Source organism: Ricinus communis, chromosome 10 (genome assembly GCF_019578655.1).
Source record: "Ricinus communis isolate WT05 ecotype wild-type chromosome 10, ASM1957865v1, whole genome shotgun sequence".
NCBI lineage: Eukaryota > Viridiplantae > Streptophyta > Magnoliopsida > Malpighiales > Euphorbiaceae > Ricinus > Ricinus communis.
In genome coordinates, this window is record NC_063265.1 from 9719074 (window position 1) to 9741292 (window position 22219).

Here is a 22219-nt window from a genome sequence, read left to right on the forward strand (position 1 = left end):
GTATTGGCAAGATGTCCAAATTCGAAGATGCTTGTAATAGGTTTTTAGAATGACAAGTCTTTAAAAAGTTAGAATATAAAAAGAATTTAAATTTTACATTAAAACGGATGTATTATTATATTACAAATATAAAATGTTAGAATTATATATATTTTAAATTAATTTATTTTGTTTTTTCAAAAGACCGAGTATAAAAAAAAAAAGATGAGAGCCATAAAGTCATTAAATATTTGGTTTAATGAAAATATTATTATTTTTAATAATTTGAGTTTAATCGTACTTTAAGAAACTTCAATGTGTAATTGAAATAATAAAAACTATAAGTGCTTAATTAGTTTCTGCGAAATAATTAAGGGTTTTCTCTGCCTTTTGCCAAAATTGATGTTTTGACCCCAATGGTTTCGGACCTTCGAAGAACACCACACTAAAAATAATCGACTATGCTATGCTTTTAGCATCGAAGGTACACTCTTCTCTTCTCAGTAGGGTTTTCATTTTCTCCTCTGCTCCGTACTTCTTCTACTATCTCACATCATCTTCAACAACGACATCCCATTTTCTGCCATAACACATGAGGTAAATCTTTCACCATCTTCTGCGTAAACTGTTTATCATTTTCTTGATTTCTCTCTGAAGCAATTTCTTTTTCTTTTATCTTTCGTTATTTGAGTGAACAGTCGCCACCCAGAAGTTCTTTGGGCACAGCGATCGGACAAAGTATATCTGACAATTGCTTTACCAGACGCAAAAAACATATCTGTAAAATGTGAGGCAGAAGGTTTATTCAGTTTCTCTGCAGTTGGCATTCAAGGCGAATCTTTTGATTTCACTTTGCAACTCTATGGATCCGTTATTCCTGAGGTCAATACCCATTTCTTTTATCTATAAAGTTTCAATATTTTTAACTTGAAATTTTAACAAGTTAAATATTTTTGAGACATATTCGCTTTGCAGCTCTGGGGACCAATTTGTTAAAACCCACTTAAAGATTTAATCCTGTTGACATGAAATTTTGAGAAGTTATAAAATTTCTGAGAGATGATTGTTATACTGTGCTAGTACAGGGGTGTAAAACTAATGTTGGGTTGAGGAATATAATATGTTCAGTTCAGAAACAAGAAAAGGGTTGGTGGAAAAGATTGCTAAAGAGTGAAGAAAAACCTGCACCTTATATTAAGGTTGATTGGAATAAATGGTGTGACGAAGATGATGAAGAGTCTACTTGTAAGTTACTTGAGCTTTGAGATGTATCTGTTCTCTTTGATTTCTTTGATTGCCTGTGCCTGCTGTCAGCACTAACTACACTAGGGTGTCTTGTAGTTACTATGTTTGTTCTATTTCTTTTCTGATGCTGTAATTTGTCTTAGGTTCCCAAGTGATGGTTTGATGCATGACTCTTAAGTTTGGGTTGCTATGTCTTGAAAACCTGATATGGCCGGAACTTTACCCGTTTACCCTGAATCCTACAGTTTTCTGATGTCAAATTGTCTTTGTTGTGCTAATTTATATGCGTATTATCACAATGTTTCTATTAGCTAGGTTTGGATGGAGTATAATAATCTAATCCCCTGACATGACTACTGGGCCCTTTTATAATCAGATGTGTTGTGTCCTGTTTTGGGCTTCCCCTATATTGAGAATTAATTTGTGAATGAATGAATATTTGGTTTTATCTATTAATTATATTTTTAGAAATTTAGCTTTTAAGATTATCAAAGAACTGTGTTTCCTTTATTCCACTGCATATGTTGCATATGAGCAAGCTTCTGGCATGCAGAAGGATGCTATTAGTGGTGATATTGAACTATATTACATCCTTCACCCACTACTTGTCAATTTGGCCCCATGTAATGAAATGATTATGAACTGCAGCATCTTGTAGTGCTGGTGCTTGTATATAGTTCCAAGGATTTTAATTGTCCAATATGCTAGAAATTGAGATTTTTAGACTTTGCACAAGTGATTTAACTGGATCTGGTTGAATACTTGTGTTTTGCAGCTGATTTGGCCTCCGACGGTGATAATGACGCGGTAATTTTTTTGTGATTAGTTCAATAGAAATTAGATTAGACTTGTTCTCAGTGTTTCCCTAATTAAGTTACATCTTCTCTTTTGCAGTATGATGATGATAATGACGAAAGCAGTGATGATGATGGAATGCTTTGTGAGTAATACCTTCTGTTGTTAGTTATGAATCCTTGATCGATGCAGTTTGATTATATGAGATGTATATACCTCCTAATCCTACATCAGAAACCGCTAATATCAATTCTCTGTTTGAATGAAATATAGACACATAATGTTGTGTTAATTATTGCGCGCATTGTGAGCTTATGGCAGATTTCTTGAGAAGTATTTTCTTCTGATGCACAAATTATATCATATTTAACACTTTTAGAACACAAATTGCAGATCTTCCTGATCTAGAGAAGGCCAGGGGAAACTAGTGAAGATGAAGTAACTAGCAAGGAAATGACATAGAAAGTGTGGTGTTTCAGTGATTGCAGAAATATGTGGATCATAAGTGAAGGAGAGCATATTTGCTGACTACTGCTGTAACTTAAGACTTGGTACATATTAGACGAATGTTAGAAAGGAGTCCTCAGCACACAGCTGCTTAAACCAGAATTGTGTAGCGCTTGCCAGCATTAAGGAACTTCCTGTTTTTAATGGGAAAACGAAAAAGGTGAACTATTTACTGGTTCGGAAGCGTTGGAGTAATATTTTCTATGCTAGTTTCGATAGTCATATCCAGAGCGACATTCTTGTGGATTTTACCTATTTATTCAATGGTGCTCCATCATCTCAGCATTTTTCATTGGCAATCGCATATGGTGAGATTGTCTTTGGTTCCGCTTACATGAAAGTGTTCTGAAATTATCTTTTTTAAATTAATAAAAAGTGTTGAAATTATCTTTAAAATTAATAAAAGTCTTAAACTGGACAAAAGAACTTGAACTTCTTCTTCTTCTTCTTCTTCTTCTTCTTCTTCATCATACATATATATATTTGATTTCCGTTTGTTGGCAAAACTGTCCTTTATAATGACAGTCGTAACAGTTCCAGTAACATATAATAACGTGGACCAGAGATTGCCAACTGGCCACTACTGGGGATTGCAACGCTTCCACACTTCCGGTAAAACATTTTGGAGCAACGACATGAAATTAAATGTCTGAACCATTCAACCGTGTTTTTCTTTTTTGTAAACAGCATATAAGAATACTATCTGGCGCTTTCTATATAAGTTTTCTGCATGACCCCAAAGACCAGACACATTACTCAATAAAACTGAAGTAGATACAAAAAAAAAAAAAAAAAAAATTAAATATTGCAACTCACTCTTAGCCACAAAAAAAAAAAAAATGCAGAAACGCAGCGTATGTATTAACATAAGTCAAAACTGCTTATTACCTATAACCTAAGTAGTGCCTTATGAAGCTTTGTCTTCAATATGGACAGGGATGACCGGGATTGAATCCCACCATTCTTTTAATCTTCTGTTTCCTTGTTTATTTTCCATGTATTTCCCTAGCTTTGATGTCACAATGAAGCCATAGAGTGTGATTGACATGATTATGTACTTTAAGGGTATTACTGCAAAGATGATTGCCAATAGAACCATTGCCATCATTGTCATGTCTGCATGCTGAAATAGGCATAAGAAGTTTAATTGATGGTAAGTGAAGATTTGTCGGTAGATCGATATCACAGTAAAAAAAAGAAAACTGCATAAAAGAAGCTGAATATGGGTTTTTAACAGTAACCAACTCTTCTTACAATCATGTGCTAATGCTTTATATATACTGGCTAGCATTGGATTTGCAAGAAATGTAGTATGAATGGGCAATTCCGCACATCTGCTATATGGTTGGACTGAACGTATAGTAATACATATTTTTCCTGGAATAAATTTTTGATAAATGAATTACAAGTTGGTGAAAAAATGAATACCTTGTGAGATTTTGAGCACATAATCGACCACATTTTCAGGATTGCTACATTTGTGGCTTGCATCAACTCATGAACCGTTTTCAATCCAAATTGAGCTGCCACTATGTTCTCCACTGTGGTCTTCTGGTCCTTACCTGTGGGCACTACTATCTCGTTACATTGATCTTGAACTCTTCCTAGCCTTGCACGTAGCATCTGTGATACAGCCCATAACAAGAAAGCAGCAATGGATTTGCCTATCCACTCCCTATATTGCCAAGACATTGTTCAGTAATCATGCCGGTTTTGGCAACACTAAAATAAAATAAATGCTGCCGAGTTTTCTTTTACAACAAAGAAAAGGAAATTCAAGTGAAAAACAACTTACTTGTAGAAAATCAGTAAAGATGCACCAATCACAGCAAAGGTGGTTACCGGCCTTCTCCATGAAATTACGTCTTGAAACCAAGGTGCTATACTTTTAAGTGGCTTTAGCAACTCCTACATATGAAACAAAGTGAAGAATTCGAAGTCTTGGCTTTTAGGGGCCTTAAGGATAGTCATTTGCAGAAATAAGCTACTTGCATATTCTGAAATTAAAGAACCATGAGTGTCTTAATAGGGAAAGAGACCTCTATTCTAGCTGTAAACTTCAGCATGGTTCAGCAACTTACCATAAGAATTGCAGCAGTTTCCCCAATCCCTTCTTCTTTCAACCCCTCAGCAGTAGCTTTGGCAAAATCGGTTTCCTTTGCTTCTTCTCTGGTTTGATTAATGGCACTCTCCAATGAATGAATGCTATCTTGATCACTTATGCTTTCCTTGCTCGCTTCTTTAAATTCTATGCCTGAGACAACTGTTCGAGACATGTTCAAGCTCCTTAGAACTAAACTAGCACTGCATGATTGTCCAGTATTAACTTTTTTTAGGCTCTCATAAAGCTCTTGTAGTACATAATCTCCTTTAGGTAACTCATCAAATAAAGCAAAGATCAAGAATTTTGTGGGAGCAGGGGGTGATATTCTAAGCATTTCTCTTGCAGCATGGAGCCTAACAATGCCCAATATTGTTCTTGAATGCATTTCCCACGACCGTATTGGACAATCCACCTTATACTTTGACAAGAACTGGTGCATCAACATAACTTCCTTGGTGAGTGCAAGCCAGTGATCTCGCCTGGTGGAGCTAGTCATCTCTGGAAACTCCAACACAATTCCTTCCGACCTAGAAAAACGGAGATTCCATTTTATAATAGTAGCAAAATGAAGGTGCATCTATAAGACTAGCCTATAATTGGATTTATGTCATATGCATGAAAGAAGGGAAACATTAACAATCGGTCACTTCTACATCCCATCGAGCTCTCTGCCAGGCCAATTTCCAAATGTTAATCTAAGCATTTTGATGCACATTAGCAGAATTTAAAAAAGACCGTGGCTACCCTTAGGGAATATGCATAATGATCCACAGTTTCAACTAATATGATGGTGATTTTTGCTTATGCACAATTGTTCTTACAATTCAGGAGATTCGTAGATTATAGCCTTGTCAAAAAGTGGAGCACCCCATGGACCAGTAGCAGTTGGCTTCATTGTGTGTTCAACATCTTTTGACAGGTCAATCTTAAGTGCATCGTCGTATCCTATTGCTCTTGAGGCCTCAAAGTATAGAGCGTAATTTGTTATTGTAAGCCTACCTAGAAAAAAGAAGTTCAGAAGATCCACTGTATATGCAGAAACGGACAAAAATATGCCTTCGGAAATTGTAAATAGTGGAAACAAATTAAGAAGTACCAGGCCAACTCGTTCCTCCAATATGGCGCACTACTCTTTGTGAGCTTGCAGTGCCTTCAACATGTAATATAAATTCATCATCAGCGAGCTCCACGCCCTTTGGCTTTGCTTGACTTTGCAAATGCTTTATGCATCTATTTTTCACGAAATCCACAGAAATAGGACAATTAGTTAAGAGAAGGCATTTCAAGTAGACGTGACATGATTCCCTATCCTGGTAATGCTACTATCAAATATAAGCACTTGCTTTTGACAAACCAATGTTATTCTTGAAATGAATTTTCCAATCTATCCAGTAATATTAGAAAGAAATCAAGGCTTCTACAGGTATAGTTGAGAAGCATTAATTACTTGTTCATTTCTTTCAAGAACTTGTCATAAGCAGGGAAAAAAAGGCGGTTGCCTGTAGGTGCTGTAAGAGTTTCAAATGTAAATCTTCCACTAACAACATCTGCAGTTAATGGGACCAATGAGCCCAACCATACAAATGCATCTTCTCCAACACTTGGCTCATCATTAGCCTGCTAACACAAACACAGCGAATCATATACCTTATACCTTATGGAGCAACAGTATAAAACAGACTCTAGTGACTAATAGTTTATAAAACAACATAGAAGTGCCTGCTCCATGGGGACCAGTTCTTACAAGAAGTGGCATGAGATCTGTATAGAAAAGAGAGATATCCTCTTGTTCCTGATCAATGCTTGCAGATATTTTCCTTTCTTCTCTGCTCTTTCCCTCGCATTCCTGTCAATCCCTCAGCACAACCATAATTAGCAAAAGAGGAAGAACCACCGGTAATACCATTACGAACATAATAAGAGGTGAAACTGTTTCTGTAATTACACTTCTAGCATTTTATTCTTTTTCTTGGATAGGAACATGCAGTCGTCGCTAAAAGTCCAAGCAGTCCCTATTTATCAATTGAAATATAGCTGGATAACTACAGTGACGTTGCTGATGGCATATAGCAGTATAATCCTTGTCTCGTTAAATACATATGCTTTGATTTCATGAATGCTCATGCGTTCCATGCCAAAACCCTTCATTTTAAACTAAATAATCACATATATATATATACACGTATATATATATAAAATATAGCAAGAAAAAGAAAAAAAAAAAAAAAAATATATATATATATATATATATATATATAAAATTACCATACGAGACTCCTCATCTTGGGAACTAGGCATCTCCCAGGCACGCATCGCATCAAAAGTGAATCGGCTAAAAGACCCATCGCTAATCTTCTCTTCTATATATTTACATTCTTCCCGAATTACCTTCGAGCAACAAAACTCCACAAATTTCTTTGAGTACCCACTTATTTCAGGTTTCCACTCTGCTTCATACTCCTCCACCAATTTCTCCACCGAAGCATTCAACTTACTGTTCCAAAAAGAAAAAAAAAAAAACAAAAAGGAAAAGAAAAGCATCAACTACAGATGTCACATGTGTTGCATTATTTTCAAAATATTAATAAACACGAAAGAAGGAAAATCGATTTTACAGAGCAGAACTGTCGACGACATCAATGGCAATGGACGATAAGTGCTTCATCTTCTCGTTCGAGGCAAGAACCTTCTCGCAAGGGAGACAGAAGAGAGAGAAAAAGGTTGAAACAAAAGCTTTCCGTTTAATAGGGAGAGAGTTTGTATCTGTTGGTTTCTGTTGCTGCCACGTTAGGGTTGCCATGCACTAGCAGTTGCAGACACTTGGTACTTAGCCAGTGTCATTTTGCCTTGGGTTAGAAAGTTGCAACATATAGCTCTAACTTAGCTAATAACCCGCCACAAATAAACAAACAGGTGATGTGATCCATATATAATCTGTTCGTTTTGCATTTGATCACTTTACATATACATCCCATGATAATATTTCAACCCAGTTTTCCTTCCCTTTGTTAATTTTATCAAAACATCTAATTTTTCTGTTCAGTTTTCATGGTTTTAACTGAATGAGAACAAAATGATTTATCTTTCAAAAGAAAAAAAAATGATTTACAATATTAACCAAGTTTAAATCATCTAACATTTATCTCAATTATTTATCCACTATCAACTACATTATTTATTCTTTTTACCTACCATATATTAACTTTAGTAAAAACATTTTATTTAATAAGATGTGAAAATTGTGCAAATACAGTATTTGTATATCTAAGATGGGAATTAGTTTCAGGAATTAATGCAATAAACTAAGCATGAAAATTCTAGTCAGATTAATCAGTAAAATAGAGTTGATTGATTTTGACATAGGAAACCTCAGTTTTGAATGAATTTTTATAAAATGTTAATGCAAAAAAGATGTAATTTTCAACCGTAATAGCAACATTATTTGGCAACCACCAAAACCGTAGAACATGAGCTGCGAAAACTAGCCGTCGCGAAATCATATGCAATACTTGCTGTAAAAGTATAGGCGACGGAAGTTGGTAAATGGCAACGCGAAAGTTGCTGATGTTGTTGTAAACATTAAGTGCTTTTTCTCTGAATCTCTAGCGACGTGGAAATAGTTGTTGCAAGTCATATAGAATGTTAGCCGTCGCAAATCACCAGAGACTGAGTAAGAGAACGTCGCGGCTTAATAATCCACGACGGGGTTATATTTGTTTAAGAATTGACTACGCATAGCCGTTGCTAAATACCTGACCCATCGCTGCTTATCATTTCCGCACCAATCCTTATTTACTACTACATCTTTTTTGGGGTGTATAGCTCAGTTGTGTGACAAACAGGAATTTGTCGCAGAAACTTTATACAAATAGGCGTCGTAAACTCATTACATTAGTAGACGGTCAAGATTGACACGTTTAACAAAAGATCAAAGGCTGGCAGATGCCGTGTCATCATGTTCTTGGTATTATACCCGCGTGTGACTCGCTAACCCAACTCGAAGGAGTGACAGTCAGTCGTAAACTAAAATCAACTTTCTCTTTCCCATGACTATATAAATACATGACATTTTTTGCTTAAAAATCAGGCATCTCCATAATCTAAACCCTCAAGGCAGACCGGAAATTTGAATCCTTTTCCCTTCAAATTCACAGCAAATCAAATGATGAAGGAACCCAGTTTCTCCTCTCTGGTTCGCCTCAACATCGGTCAGCTCTCTCTTTCATACCGTGTTTGTATGTGCATTGGATCTTAAGCAAAATTAAAATCCCTAATTTACATTGTTTTGTAGTGTTTAAAATAGAAAAAGAAGATTACTTTAATTGGTTATATATGGTGGAGTTTGATTTGATGTGATTTTAGTAATTAACTATAGGCTTCAATTCTATCTCTTTGTCTGCCTTAAAATGTTGACGATTTCCAATTGGATTCAAGACTTGTTTTTTACTGTTTTGTTCTCTTCTTCCAGCTGGTTATTTTATGCTGTCAATCAATGCAACTGGTTTATATTCACTGGAAAATAAAATGTGTAATGTGTAATCACAGGAGGGAGAAAATTTTGCACGACAGTTGATACTTTGACGCAGCGGGAACCTGATTCAATGCTTGCTGCCATGTTTAGTGGTCGCCACACGGTGTGTGAGGACCCTGAGAAGGTACTCACTTGTGTTTCAATTTTAGTTGATCATGTTCCGATTTTTCTTTTTTAAAACAAAGTGAAGAACTTAGCAAATACTATTTCATAACAGTAGCCTTAGTGGAAACTTTAATTGATAACTGCCCTTAATGATGATAGAGGTGTTGCAAGGACAAAAAGATTTTGTTTATAAAATAGCAAATCTATTTTGTTGGAGGTATAAAGATGCAAGAGGAAGGAATCATCAAGGAAAATGAAATGATATGTGCTTATTTGTTATTGAGAGAAAGGCAGGAAAAATGTGATTTAAATTCATATCAACTTTGATGTTAATGTATTGGTGGATTTGAAAGGAAACAAAAGCCTACCAAACACCATTTTTTTTTTCACCGTGTTGAGATCTTAAATGGAAAAATGGAAGTCAGTTCACTTCTTCCATCTTCTTATGTACCTCTGTGCATCTTTCACTTCCATTGTATAAGATGGAGTCCATTTGCTTTGACAAGTTTTATGTTGGAGGATGTTAAGGGGCAAAGTATAAGTTTTGATTGTATTGAGTTGCTGCAGGGATATGTTTTTGTTGATAGGGATGGGAAACATTTTAGACATATTCTAAATTGGTTGAGGGATGGCGCGGTTCCCACACTTTCTGATGCTGAATATTCAGAACTTATGCGGGAGGCAGAATACTATCAGCTGCTTGTACGTGATTACATATGTTTATTAGTTTGTGCTTTGGATGAGTCAATGTCTTTTCTTAACTATCTTCCATTGTCTTTGGTGACTTGTAATGAATGAAACTGTCATCTCTTTGAGATTAAAATTTATTTATGTCAGGGACTCATTGAGGGAATCAATTCGGTTTTGAATAAGAGGAAGGAAATCGAAGAGCTAGATACTGAATTAACACGGACAGATATCATCAAGTGCATACAATCTGATAAAGTTCGGTTTCGAGGGGTCAATCTTTCTGGCCTTGATCTTTCTAAACTGGTAATTTCTTTAGACACATGTACTTACAAGCTTTTATAAAATTATCTCTCCTTGATAATGTTTTCTGTTATATAAGCTCACATATACCAACCCCCACCCCACAGACTTCGTCTTCTTCTTTCTTTTTCTTTACTCCTGGAACTGGATCATGAAGAAAGCTCCTCTTGTGTCAATAAAAGGTTGTGACTGCTTCACACTTGAACTGCTGCCAGTTCCATTAAAGAGCAGAAAAACACAGAGCCTTACCTTCTATATTTGATCCATTCCATCAACGTAATGATATTGATTGTTCTTTGGTGTGTGGTATGTTGACATGCAGGACCTTTCATTTGTTGACTTCAGCTATGCATGCCTTAAAAATGTTTTCTTCTCACGTGCCAACCTTCAGTGTGCAAAATTCCGGGTAGGTTCAATATTATTATTCATTATGACTAATACATACCAACTTCATTTATTGTTTTGCATCATACTATCATCTCAGTTATAGTCCCCCTCACCCTGTAATATGGTCTTGATTATTTTCCTCCATAATTTTAGAAGAAGCAATCATGACTATTAGATCTTTCATAATTGATTTCCTTTTCCAAAGTTATCACCCTCAGAAGCAAGAAAAGTTTTCAAATAGTGCTGAGGTTGGTGTAAAGGAAGGGGGTGGGGGACCGGAGATAATGCTCTCACTTGTTCGTTCTCTATTTGCAATAGGAAGAGATGGGATTAACACTGGAGTGCATGGTAACAATAATATTATGACTGATAGTCCTGTGCACAAATTTCGAAGTGCATATTACTAAGAAGCTTGATGTTTTGTCATATTCTAAAGTTGGTTTTAGTGCTTTCTTGTCAATGCTAAACTGAAATCATATGCGGTTTCATTCACCATTACATTTATTTACTGGTTCATACTCAAAACTCAATATGCTCATTCAGGACGTGGATGCTGAGGGTTCTATATTTCACAATGCAACTTTGCGAGAGTAAGACACTCAAAACTGAAATTGGATTTCCTTTTTGGTAGAATGCTTTCTTGATTAGCACTTCATGCCTAGGGAAGATGTGAATTTACTGGTGCAAATCTTCGTGGAGCTTTATTAGCCGGTTCTAATCTTCAGAGTGCTAACCTACAAGGTAATATTATTATCTAAGTATCTTATCAGAATTTCATCTTTAATCAGTACTTCTACTCAAGAGTTACTTTGTCTGCGGCACCTTTGCTTGTAATGTTGGTTGTTCAATATTTGCAAATTGGTGAACCACATGATTGCTTTCCTATTGATTAGAAAAAGAGCGCAGACTTCTCCTGTCCGCAAGATGAAGACATGAGGGTCCTCCGTCATAAAATGATAAATTTGGACAGAACACAATAAGAATGTCGAGTTTGAAGAATTAGTGGAAAGAATTGGTTGTAACTAAAGGAAAACTGAATTAAATAATCCCTTGCTGCTATCTCTTAAAAGCCCTGAGTTTTATGATTATTCGATAAATTTTCTGATCACCAGTTTATACATGTCAGCTTTTCTGTTTAATTATCTGATGACATAATTATGGCTTAGAAGGATAATATGAGGATAAAGGGACTTCTGAACTCGATTATATCCTGTTACATTGCAGATGCTTGTCTAATAGATTGCAGTTTCTGTGGTGCGGATCTGCGCTCTGCACACTTACAGGTTATTGATCCTTAAAGTGTATATATTTTCCTGTGAAGCATGATCTGTAAACAAGAAGTGAGCTCGTTAAGTGTTTTCCTTCTAGTTTGAGGATATTCTGGTAGACTAATCTGTTTAATCACTTAATATCAGACTGCTGATCTTACCAATGCCAACCTGGAAGGAGCTAATCTAGAAGGTGCCAATCTCAAGGTATCTGATTCTGTGAAAATAATGTATATTCATAAATTTATATCAAAGCTTACACTTCTAAGGATTATTTAAAGGACAATAATGGGGCTTCCCCATGTTTAGGCAAACTAAATATGCACTAGAATAGCGAGTGAGTGCAAGATGGGCATATCAAGGGGAATTAAATCTAAAGTTTAAAGCTGTTTCAGTAAGTTGCAAAACTCCATAAACTGGTAATGATGGTTGCACTTGTGATGAACCCAAACAAGTTTGGTTTGGCCTTTAACCCAAGTAGTTATAGATGTATAACAGAATGAAGAAGGAAATAAGTATTGAGAAATACATGAATGTTCGTTCAAATTTCAATTATATGCCTAATGTTTTAAGTGTCTCACTCGGACCCTTAAAGTTTGAAAAACAGTTCAATTAAATCCTTTTAACTAACTATGTTAAATTGTTGTTAGCTAAAGGGGTTTAATTGAACAGTTTTTGGAACATTAAGGGCCTAAATGAGACATTATGAACGTTGGGCATGTCTTTGCAATTTCGGTGAAGGTACAAGGGCCTATCTCTACCTTTTTGCCTTTGTTTTAGAAACTTATTCTATTCACTATTCTAATTCTTAGAATTTTAAATTTTATATGATTTTTTCATTATATTCTCTCCATTTCATACTAATTAACTCTTTTTAAATAAAAAAAAAAATCCAATTATCTGTGTTTTTATATATCTAAAGCTTTGTGTTGGAATGTGTCTAATACATTTAGAAGGATAATTTAGTCTTATTTAACTATTTTTTCCTATAATTAAGCCTATTAAATGATTTCTTAATCCAAATGAAATACTAAAATATAATAATTAGTATGGAATGGAGGGAGTAATTGATTCAAATGAGATTTAATATATTTTAAATTAATTTTCTAAATTTTAATAAATAACTTTTTACTTGATTAATATCATTAAATATTCATAAAAAAATTTAAAAAATTGAAGCTAAAAATATTAATGATAAATTAATAGAAAAATTATAGTAATAGTTAGGATTCCTTTTTCTCTCTTTGATTACGATTCTATTCCTTTATTTTCTTTATTTCATTTCATTTTATTGTGTTTACATTGGTTCAAATGAAATTGTATTTACATTGGTTCGAATGAAATTGTATTATACTTCATAAATAAATTTTTGAAATTTAATATATTGTAGATAGATAGACACAAATACATACATACCAAAAATCAAATTAACTAAATTTTTAAGACTTTTAATATATGAATTTAACATATAATGTTGAAATATTATTTGTATATTTTTTATATAAAAATTAATTTAGTATATTTATTTTGATTTAAGAAAAATGGGCAAAAGGTAAGGGATAAGTACTGCACTGTTATCCAAATTGTAAAGTGTCTCTGTTAGCCTTTTAACTTTTGAAAGACAATTCAATGAAACTCCTTTAGCTAACGGCTATTTAACATAGTTAGTTGGAGGAGTTTAATTGAACTTTTCAAACATTAAGGGCTTAGGTGAAACACTTTAAACATTGGATTTGTAATTGAGATGAGGAGCTTATTTGTACCTTTTGTCAATAAAGATGAGCTTATCAATGGGTTAACTCATCGAAAATGTGTCTCTTTCAGGGTGCAAAGCTGAATAATGCAAATCTAAAAGGTGCGAATCTTCAGAGAGCTTATCTACGACATGTCAATCTTCAGAACACAGTAAGTGTATATGATTGGATTATTAAATTTTAATTGGATTTGATAATTTGTAGGCAGTTCATCAAGCCACTTAATCTGATCTGTATGCTTTACATCTTCAATGTTAAATGCCCCATCTGATTTAAATGTCTTAACTTTACCTCATCTTTACTCAGCATTTGGAAAATGCAAGACTTGATGGTGCCAATCTGCTTGGAGCAATTCGATAAGATTGACGCAGGGCTGGATGGATGCACCTAGCATGAGTGGAAAAAATATAGATTGCTGCTTGCGAGTAAATCTATATCATGTCCATTCCTCCTCTTATCTGCTGGAAGTAGATCCCATATTATGAAATTGTGGATGGTTTGGCTGAAGTGTGCAAATTAAAAACTTGCTCATATATATATATATACTATATATATATATATGTATATGTGTGTGTGTGTCTGTTGATTGTATATGGACCTCGGATACAACGCTTAATTATTTACTAAGACACGCATATTAAAGGATCTGTCTTCGTTCGTGTTGCATGTTACTAGTATCAGCAGTACTATTTTACTGGGCTCCATCCATTGTCTTGATGTTGCAGAAGTTTGTCCGAGACTGGTATGTGGGATTAGGAATTAAAAGCTATGGTGATCTGCTATCACATGAGTCACTTGTCTGAACCCGGTAACATAATTCCGTGGACATGCTTAGCGCAGAAAACTTGCTTTCAGTTTCAGGCATTTATGCTTTGATTATGTTACGTGGGTCATAAAGAGAGACCAACATCTTTTCATGCGAAGGCGACATACTGATAACGAATGGCTCTACTCGTCTTCTTTGTGTGTCTGGCTGTTCTCCTGCTAAACATTTATCTTTTAGCCATCGAAAACTAGTACTTATTACATTTTAAATGCTAGATAGACATGCAAAGCTACTTGTCTCAGCATCTGTATGACGAATGATTATTGTTGTTAGGGAGCGAATCCACGGTCGATTAGGCTTCTATCAATAATAATTAAAAAAAAAATGTATTAAACAGTTCAGTAATATTTCGTTCGAAACAAACAAGGCTGATAAAAATGAAAGTTAGGAGTACGTGGCAGAGGAAGGAGGCCTAGAGTAGCACGTAGAATTAATACCTAACAACAGGACGAAACTGTCTAATGTCGGCAAGCTACTAGAACGGCCCACGTGTCCGTCGGCAAATAAAGAACAAAAAAGGAAAAGCTTCTTTATTTGTAAAAAGAGAAAGAGAAAAATTAAAGTCACAGCAACCAACCTATCCTCCCCTGTAAGAAGATATAAAGATTATCGCATGGCCTCAATAGTCCCTGTCGCTTTCCAGAAAGTGGGGCCCAGCAAAGTTTGATATCTCAATCTCATCAAAGTTTTTTGGCGGGGGCATGCGCATCTATGGGAAATGATGAAGGTGAGGGGAATAATAGAGTGGTTCAGTTGGATTGGGTTCGACTCAATTCATGCCCATCATCAAGATCACATGATCTTATCTTACTCCTTTATTTATTTATTTTTGTTTCCCTGTTGTATTATAGGAGTTTATAAAAGTACAAAATTAAGAAACTCATTTTCATTTTGAGTTCATTATAAATATGACTACTTAATTTGTAATTATGACTTAATAATTTAAACTAATTAATTGCTTACTTAAATTATAAGCATCATCTTATCACCAAATATTCAAATTGTTGCTGGTGGTGAGTCCATGGGAGAAAGTTAATCCTTGCTTCTAGCTTTATGTCTTCTGCTCATAAGATTAGCATCCTTCCATATTCAGAAAATATAGCGCACAGGATAGCCATGCTATTTTAATGTAATTCTTGTTCTTTCTTTCTTTTTTTTCTTTTTTTTTTGTTGATAAGGACTACAAATTTATAAATGTACTTTATAGTAATTCATATAAAACTATGCACTTACTGTCCATTTATTTAACAAGTTTAAAAAGTATAGTCTAAAGTTTAATAAATTGAATTATCAGAATTTCACGGATGGTGTGTAACTCAGATATTTATTTCCCTTCCTCTGCTTTTATTTCACAAATGCCCTTTTTCTCACTTGTAGACAAAATAAAAATCTCAATTCTTGTCTTTGTCCTTGAAGACAATCTTTGGCAACTCACAATTCTGGACAAGCGCAGTGAATCTCCTACTTTCTTTAACCATCACACAATTTTATTTTTTATTTTTATTTATAGAAAGGGCCAAATACTGGCCATGAAAACAAAACCTCTTCCTAAATGTTCTTATCACTAAAATGTAACTATCACACGATTGATAATCAATGAATTATTGCTCTGGTAATCAAATGAAGTGAGTACTTAATTTAAGAAAATTATATATTTTAAGTTTTATAATATTTTATTTGTCTGACAGTTAAAAATAACTGACTTAAAACCCAAAAGAAACAGAAAAATAAGATTTTAACATTATCGCTTAAAGTCTTCTTCTTTGTAATAATATACGTGGTCGGCTGAGTTTTTAGTTAATTAATATAGATAATTATGATCACTGAACAGATGAAAACCCACATCAATGCCTGCCCATATCTAGTGCCTGAAAACATGGACCTAAGGATCTTTCCAAGAAGATGTCCCCTTGGTCCATAAGATCAGATCTAATACCTTTTAACGGATAACGTGTGAACTCATTATTAACATTTGTCACCAAATATGTATGCACACTTCTTGCACACGTACAGGATGGGCATTTATGTGATTTCAATTTAGGATCGTACATTTGTTTTTGGGTCAATTTTTTGCCTATAAATTCAGAGACCCTTTACCCATTTTCCTCATCACATCTCAAACACAGATAATAGTAATACCCATCCATTTTAAAGAGCATCAAAATGGCAGGAATAATGCACAAGATTGAAGAGACTCTCCACATAGGAGGCCACAAAGAAGAGCACAAGGGTGAGTCCCATGATCAACACAAGCATGACCAGCATGCCCATGGTGACCACCCCAAGCCAGAAGGTGAGCACAAAGAAGGGTTCATGGACAAAATAAAGGACAAGATCCACGGTGATGAGAAGGGACATGAACATGGACATGGTGAAAGTGGAGAGAAGAAGAAGAAGAAGAAGGAAAAGAAGAAGCATGAACATGGTCACAGCAGCAGCAGTGACAGTGATTAGATTTCTCTCTCTCACTCCCTCATTATCTAAGGTATTATTTCTCAATAATTAGGTTAATCCATCTTTATTTATTTTTCATTAACCAAATTAAATTTTGATTATCTATTTATGATTTTCTTTTCTTTTTTTCCCTACAGGTGCGAGTATTTATATTCCAAGGGTTGTTTCTGGTAGTGTGACTGCTGCAGAAATTGGAGGAATTAAAAAAAAAGAAAAGAAAAAGGGGTCTTTGTCAACTTCTATGTTTTGTTTAGTTTGTGTGATGTATGCAGGGAGTGAATGTAAAACCAGATTATATATTATAATAAGGATTATTATAATAAACCTCTACTCTTCCCTTCCGTTTTTCTTATTTTATTATGATTGTTACATACAGTTCCTTAATTTTGATTGTCAAATATTTATATACTCTTTGTTCTTATTTCTTAATATTTCTTCTCCTTCTTCTTAACATTGGCAAAAGGAATTGCCGGTGCCCAATTGTAGAGCAGTTTCATTTTACCAGTAGGCTAGAACTCTTAGCTTAAAAATAATAGATTTTCTTTTACCATTAACAAGACTGCTGTCAGTGGCTATGGCATCCATGCTTTATAGACATTTTGTCTTTTCTTTTGGATAAAGTTTCAGATGAAAAAGAAAGTTAATCTGTAGTTTGACTATTATTCTCTTTTATATGGTATAACTGTTAGGTGGAACTAAAAGTCTAATAATACATTTTTTAACAGTAATAGATTTGTAAAATCTCCAATATATCAAAGAAAATCGAAGTTTGTCTCCCGAGGAAAAAAAAGAATAAATAAAGGTTTGCAAGATTGCTACACAATAACCAAAAACAACAGAAAAGCTAGCAGGCCTAAGTGAGAAATAAGGGCCTAATTTTGAGAGCAGCAAATTCCAAAGCTCGAGCCCTTGGCAATTGCTTCACAGTTATTACTCTTTTATTAGTAGAAAGAATTGAAAATTCTTTTCTTCTTTCTTTTCTTTTTTTCTCCATTTGAAACTCTACCTGAAGATCTACATCTTGAGTGGCAGAGCAAAACTGCGAAATTAAATTTATGAAATTCATTTACAGATCTAAAATTAATATTTTAATTAAAATAAATCAATTTAAAAATTTTATATAATTAATTTTGTGAAATAGGTTATAATTATACTAATAGATATGAAAATTTTACATTAGTAAATCATATATTTCAAACATAAAAATACTTCTTTCAATTTTATTATTTTTATATTACTTCCTCTCTCGTTTATTCTATCAAATGAAATGAATTTATTGTTGAATTTCGACTAAACAAAAAGTAAAATTTTAGGACAATTTTAGTATAAAATCTTACATACTAAATAAGCCCTATAATATATTTGTTTCTGTAAAACTAATATCAGTCAAAAGTTAGGTACTTAACATTTTTTTTTTCTAAATTTATCCAAAAACTAAATGATGGATGGAAACATGAAGAGTTAGTTCACAACAAAAGAATAAGTCATAAAAATTAAAAGATTATTCATTGAAGCCACCCAAAAGGGGAACAGGCAAATCATATGACCCATTCTCAAGAGTCATATCATTGCTGGTAATGATAGTGCTACTTTTGCTCTCAAACAGGCACTACCCTTCATTTTGCTTGGCATAAAATATAAAAGAAAAGTATATAATATGAAAACAGCAAGAGGGTTTTTTCTTTTTTTCTCTTTTTTTGGTTGCTCTCAAATCTCAATTGCTGAAAGACAAATGCTAAACAACCTTCAGATTATGTTTATTTAGCTCACTAGCACACAAATGTACTTCTTGTATCTTTAACATATTAGACAAGCTTTTCTTGTCCGTCTTGCCATGCAAGTTTCTGTGCAATGCCGTCTTTTCAACAGCAGGGAAAAATTTAATGCCATAATTATATAGATTTGCTTTTTACAGAGTTGTTAACTTACTAAACATTTCATCAATTTTATTTTATTCATCATTGTTCGAGCTCCAAACCTGACGTCCAGCAAAATGAATTGCCTATAGCACGAATAGTTCAATGACAATTCTGCTATTATTTTTGAAATGTTTACTTGATGACTTTTTAGTAAAATTGGGAGACATTCTAGAAATTCTAGAAATTCATAAAATTATGAATTTTATTCGCACCGATTTGTCATTGGAACAAAATATTTTAATATATATATATATTTAAACAATTAAATATAATTTTATAAAATATTATCTATAATATAAACTCAACTTTTTATTATTAAGAATTATAATAATAAGTTTTTTTTTATAATACAATCGATTAAAGTATAAAATAGTATTTTATGGTATAAAGCTATGAAAATTAAATTATATAAATTTTGAGTTGTTATTACTGAATAATATAGATTAAATCATAAAAATATTTTAATGAATTAGTGAAATAAATGCATGGTTAAACTATAGACCACAAAATGAAGTAATAGATAAAGATAAAGAGATTTTTATGGAAAATTTTAAATTTTAGATTTAATTTGTTTTTATTGATAGAGAGAAAATATTTTATTAAATTAGAGTTATGTGTTATTAAACTACTTAACTTAATTTAATAATATAATTCAATGATATATATGTTCACGTAGCGTTTTAATGGGCGAACAGCCCAACCCTTGGAACATACTACAGCCCCAGGTGGCGAAGAGCCGACATCGAGGTGTCAAACCTTCCCGTCGATGTGAGCTATTGGGGAAGATCAACATGTTATTCCTAGAGTAATTTTTATCCGTTGAGTGACGACCCTTCCACTCGGCACCGTCAGATCACTAAGGCCGACTTTCGTCCCTGCTCGACGGGTGGGTCTTGTAGTCAAGCTCCCTTCTGCCTTTGCACCTGAGGGCCAATCTTCGTCCGGCCCGAGGAAACCTTTGCATGCCTCCGTTACGTTTTGGGAGGCCTACGCCCCATAGAAACTGTCTATCTGATACTGTCCCTTAGCCCGTAGGTCCTGATATATATATATATTTTATATAAAATTATTTCATCTCGGTCTATCTCGTTAATCTTAGTCGGAATAGCTATTTCAGCCAAATCTTGGTTGTTCTGATCTAAAATGGCCGAAATTCTAGTCGATTCAAAATAAGAAGCATTCTATTCTATTTTTCTTAATAAAATGAGATATTCAAACTGGAACGGAACAGAATCAATAACCTTGATTGATCCGATAACATAACAGAATATATTAAATTAATGAGCTTTCACTAAAAATAAGGAGCTGAGATACGAGGAGAAGTTTTTGTCTCGGAGCATAAGAGCTGAGACATAATGTTGTGGCCAAATACCAAAATCCGACGAAAAATCATTTTAGATTGCCTAAATTAATAGTAGCTCTAAAAAACTCTAAAGACTAACAATATCTTTTGCTGATGTCATAAAAATCTAGACTCCTCTCCAACTTACTAATTGGCTATAATAAAATTGCTGAACTGATTTGTAAAGTCGGAGAGACAATGCGTCCATTGGCTTCACTAACCTTCTTCCTAGTAATTTGCAGGGCATCCAAGCATTCAGCATTCAAAATTCCAGAAGATTCCATCAGGAATTATACGATTGCAAGACATTGGAAAAAACAGGAGAAGCATTCTCCTTTGGTAATAAAACTATATCATGATGGCTCGTTCTCTTTAAACAAAAAAAAAAAAAATTAGAATGGTAGACGATGAAGTCTTGAAATTAAACAAATGAGATAAATTGAATATATTTCTTGTAAAGTGCTTTTGCTTGATGTAAACAATGCAGAAAAAAAAAGAAGGAAAAGACACAAAAAAACAACCAGTTTTCTTGCTGCTGCTTTGAATACAGAGGGGCAATTAGAACCATGAGTTAAATAAGGATACATTCCTAACAAAGAAAAAGAACCCAAAAAAAAAAAAGAAAAACCTTTTTCTGGAACTAATTGATTTAATTCATATGTTCCTTTTGTTTTATATGTATATATGCCTTTTATTACTACGAAATAAAATCAGACTGTCTTGTATAAGTACCCTTTTACTATTTTTAAAGTTTCTTTGTGATTTTCAAAATCCCATATTCATATTCTCCACAAGAAACCCCTTTGGACTTTCTTTAATCTTGTTTTGTAGAAAGACATCAAGTAAGTTAAAACTCTTGTAAAGTGCAAATCTCAATTAGATTGCATTATTTAACACCAGTTATCTTTTTATTTTTACTTTTTTTTATAGAAATAGTCAGTTTTTATTAATCATTGGAGTTACTTGCATAATATTAGACTTACTCTTGAGTTATTGGAAAAAATAAATATAAACTATATGAACCCAGATGAGTAATTAATGAAACTCCAAATCTAAACTTTTTTTACCATCACATACATAATACATTGTCGCCACCTTGTGTGATAGCATACTTGCAAAGACTCTGATGGCCCATCTTTTTTCCTGAATTCCTGACACCCCATTCATTAGAAAATGTCATACAATAATGTTTACATAATGGTCGAGTTTACTCCCAATTGGAGAAATTTGCACTGAGCAAATAATGAGAGAGACTTCAATTGTAGAAACCATAAATTGAAAATGACTCCTGATTATTATTTAATTTTTCCTTATGACATTGCCCGATTGATCACAACTCATAAGCCATTGCAGCAATAAAATAAAGCTTCAGTCTTACTAGGAAGAAAGCAACATTACCTATTTTTCTTTGTACGGCCACCATAGTTGTCCAAGTAAACTGAAGTGCAAGAATTTACCCAAATATTATTTACGTGTATATTTGACATTGAAATCTTCTTTTTTTAAGCAAAACCTTTTCATTGTTACATGTTGTAAAACGACCAATTGCCCTTTTAAAAGAAAAACTTATATAATAACACATTGGTATGAATAGTATTTGAATAATTAGTTCAATTCTTTAAAATATAAAATATAAATAATTGAAGTTATGATGTATATAGACCAGAAAATAATGATTATTTAATTAGTTAGTACAGAACTATTTGGAACATAACTTTTTCTTACTCATATTTGATTATCATTTTCTGTTAACTTTCAATTAGGCCAAGTAAACTTATCTAGATTATGAAGTATACAACAAAACTGAACTTTTTTTGTCCTTATACTCTCATTAGTATTGTTCAATAAAAGTCTCTTGTTCCTCGTGTCATGAACAAATCAATGATAATTATAATGATTTATTTATTGATTAAAACTTGGTTTCTTCTAATGGTTTGAGAGTTGAAAGAGATCAGTGAACAGGATCTTCTCTAAAAGATACCCATTTTAGGTTTATAAAACTATTATCTATTG

The 22219-nt window shown here is 33.5% G+C and overlaps 4 protein-coding genes across 8 annotated transcripts; 3 read left to right on the plus strand and 1 right to left on the minus strand.

The window, feature by feature from the left end:
• The first annotated feature begins 399 nt into the window (after positions 1–399).
• On the plus strand, positions 400–2818 carry LOC8282369 (co-chaperone protein p23-2). The gene is made up of 6 exons (XM_002525657.4): positions 400–576; positions 678–861; positions 1065–1224; positions 2000–2031; positions 2119–2164; positions 2413–2818. The coding sequence occupies exons 1-6, from the start codon at positions 572–574 to the stop codon at positions 2445–2447; spliced, it is 462 nt and encodes a 153-aa protein (XP_002525703.2). The 5' UTR covers positions 400–571; the 3' UTR covers positions 2448–2818.
• Positions 2819–3162: 344 nt separating this feature from the next.
• LOC8282370 lies at positions 3163–7445 on the minus strand. Of its 4 annotated transcripts, none has more exons than XM_048379829.1 (11): positions 7246–7445; positions 6896–7124; positions 6375–6476; positions 6078–6250; positions 5727–5860; positions 5452–5629; positions 4608–5157; positions 4322–4434; positions 3955–4201; positions 3415–3649; positions 3163–3252 (listed from the first exon to the last, which is right to left on the minus strand). In XM_048379829.1, exons 1-10 carry the CDS (start codon positions 7428–7430, stop codon positions 3434–3436), a joined length of 2127 nt encoding a protein of 708 aa, XP_048235786.1. In that variant the 5' UTR covers positions 7431–7445; the 3' UTR covers positions 3163–3252; positions 3415–3433. The 4 variants fall into 4 exon arrangements, with proteins under 4 accessions (XP_048235786.1, XP_048235787.1, XP_025014310.2 ...); XM_048379830.1 differs by having other exon boundaries at positions 3163–3291; XM_025158542.2 differs by having other exon boundaries at positions 3218–3649; positions 6078–6247.
• Positions 7446–8618: 1173 nt separating this feature from the next.
• LOC8282371 (FH protein interacting protein FIP2) lies at positions 8619–14310 on the plus strand. 2 transcript variants are annotated; one of them, XM_015723338.3, is made up of 11 exons: positions 8619–8865; positions 9176–9285; positions 9834–9968; positions 10104–10259; positions 10579–10662; positions 11187–11233; positions 11311–11384; positions 11868–11926; positions 12059–12118; positions 13736–13816; positions 13972–14310. In XM_015723338.3, exons 2-11 carry the CDS (start codon positions 9232–9234, stop codon positions 14023–14025), a joined length of 804 nt encoding a protein of 267 aa, XP_015578824.2. In that variant the 5' UTR covers positions 8619–8865; positions 9176–9231; the 3' UTR covers positions 14026–14310. The 2 variants fall into 2 exon arrangements, with proteins under 2 accessions (XP_015578824.2, XP_002525705.2); XM_002525659.4 differs by having other exon boundaries at positions 8619–8838.
• Positions 14311–16579: 2269 nt separating this feature from the next.
• On the plus strand, positions 16580–17286 carry LOC8282372 (protein SRC1). The gene is made up of 2 exons (XM_002525660.4): positions 16580–16976; positions 17083–17286. The coding sequence occupies exon 1, from the start codon at positions 16655–16657 to the stop codon at positions 16943–16945; it is 291 nt and encodes a 96-aa protein (XP_002525706.1). The 5' UTR covers positions 16580–16654; the 3' UTR covers positions 16946–16976; positions 17083–17286.
• The last annotated feature ends 4933 nt before the right edge of the window (positions 17287–22219 follow it).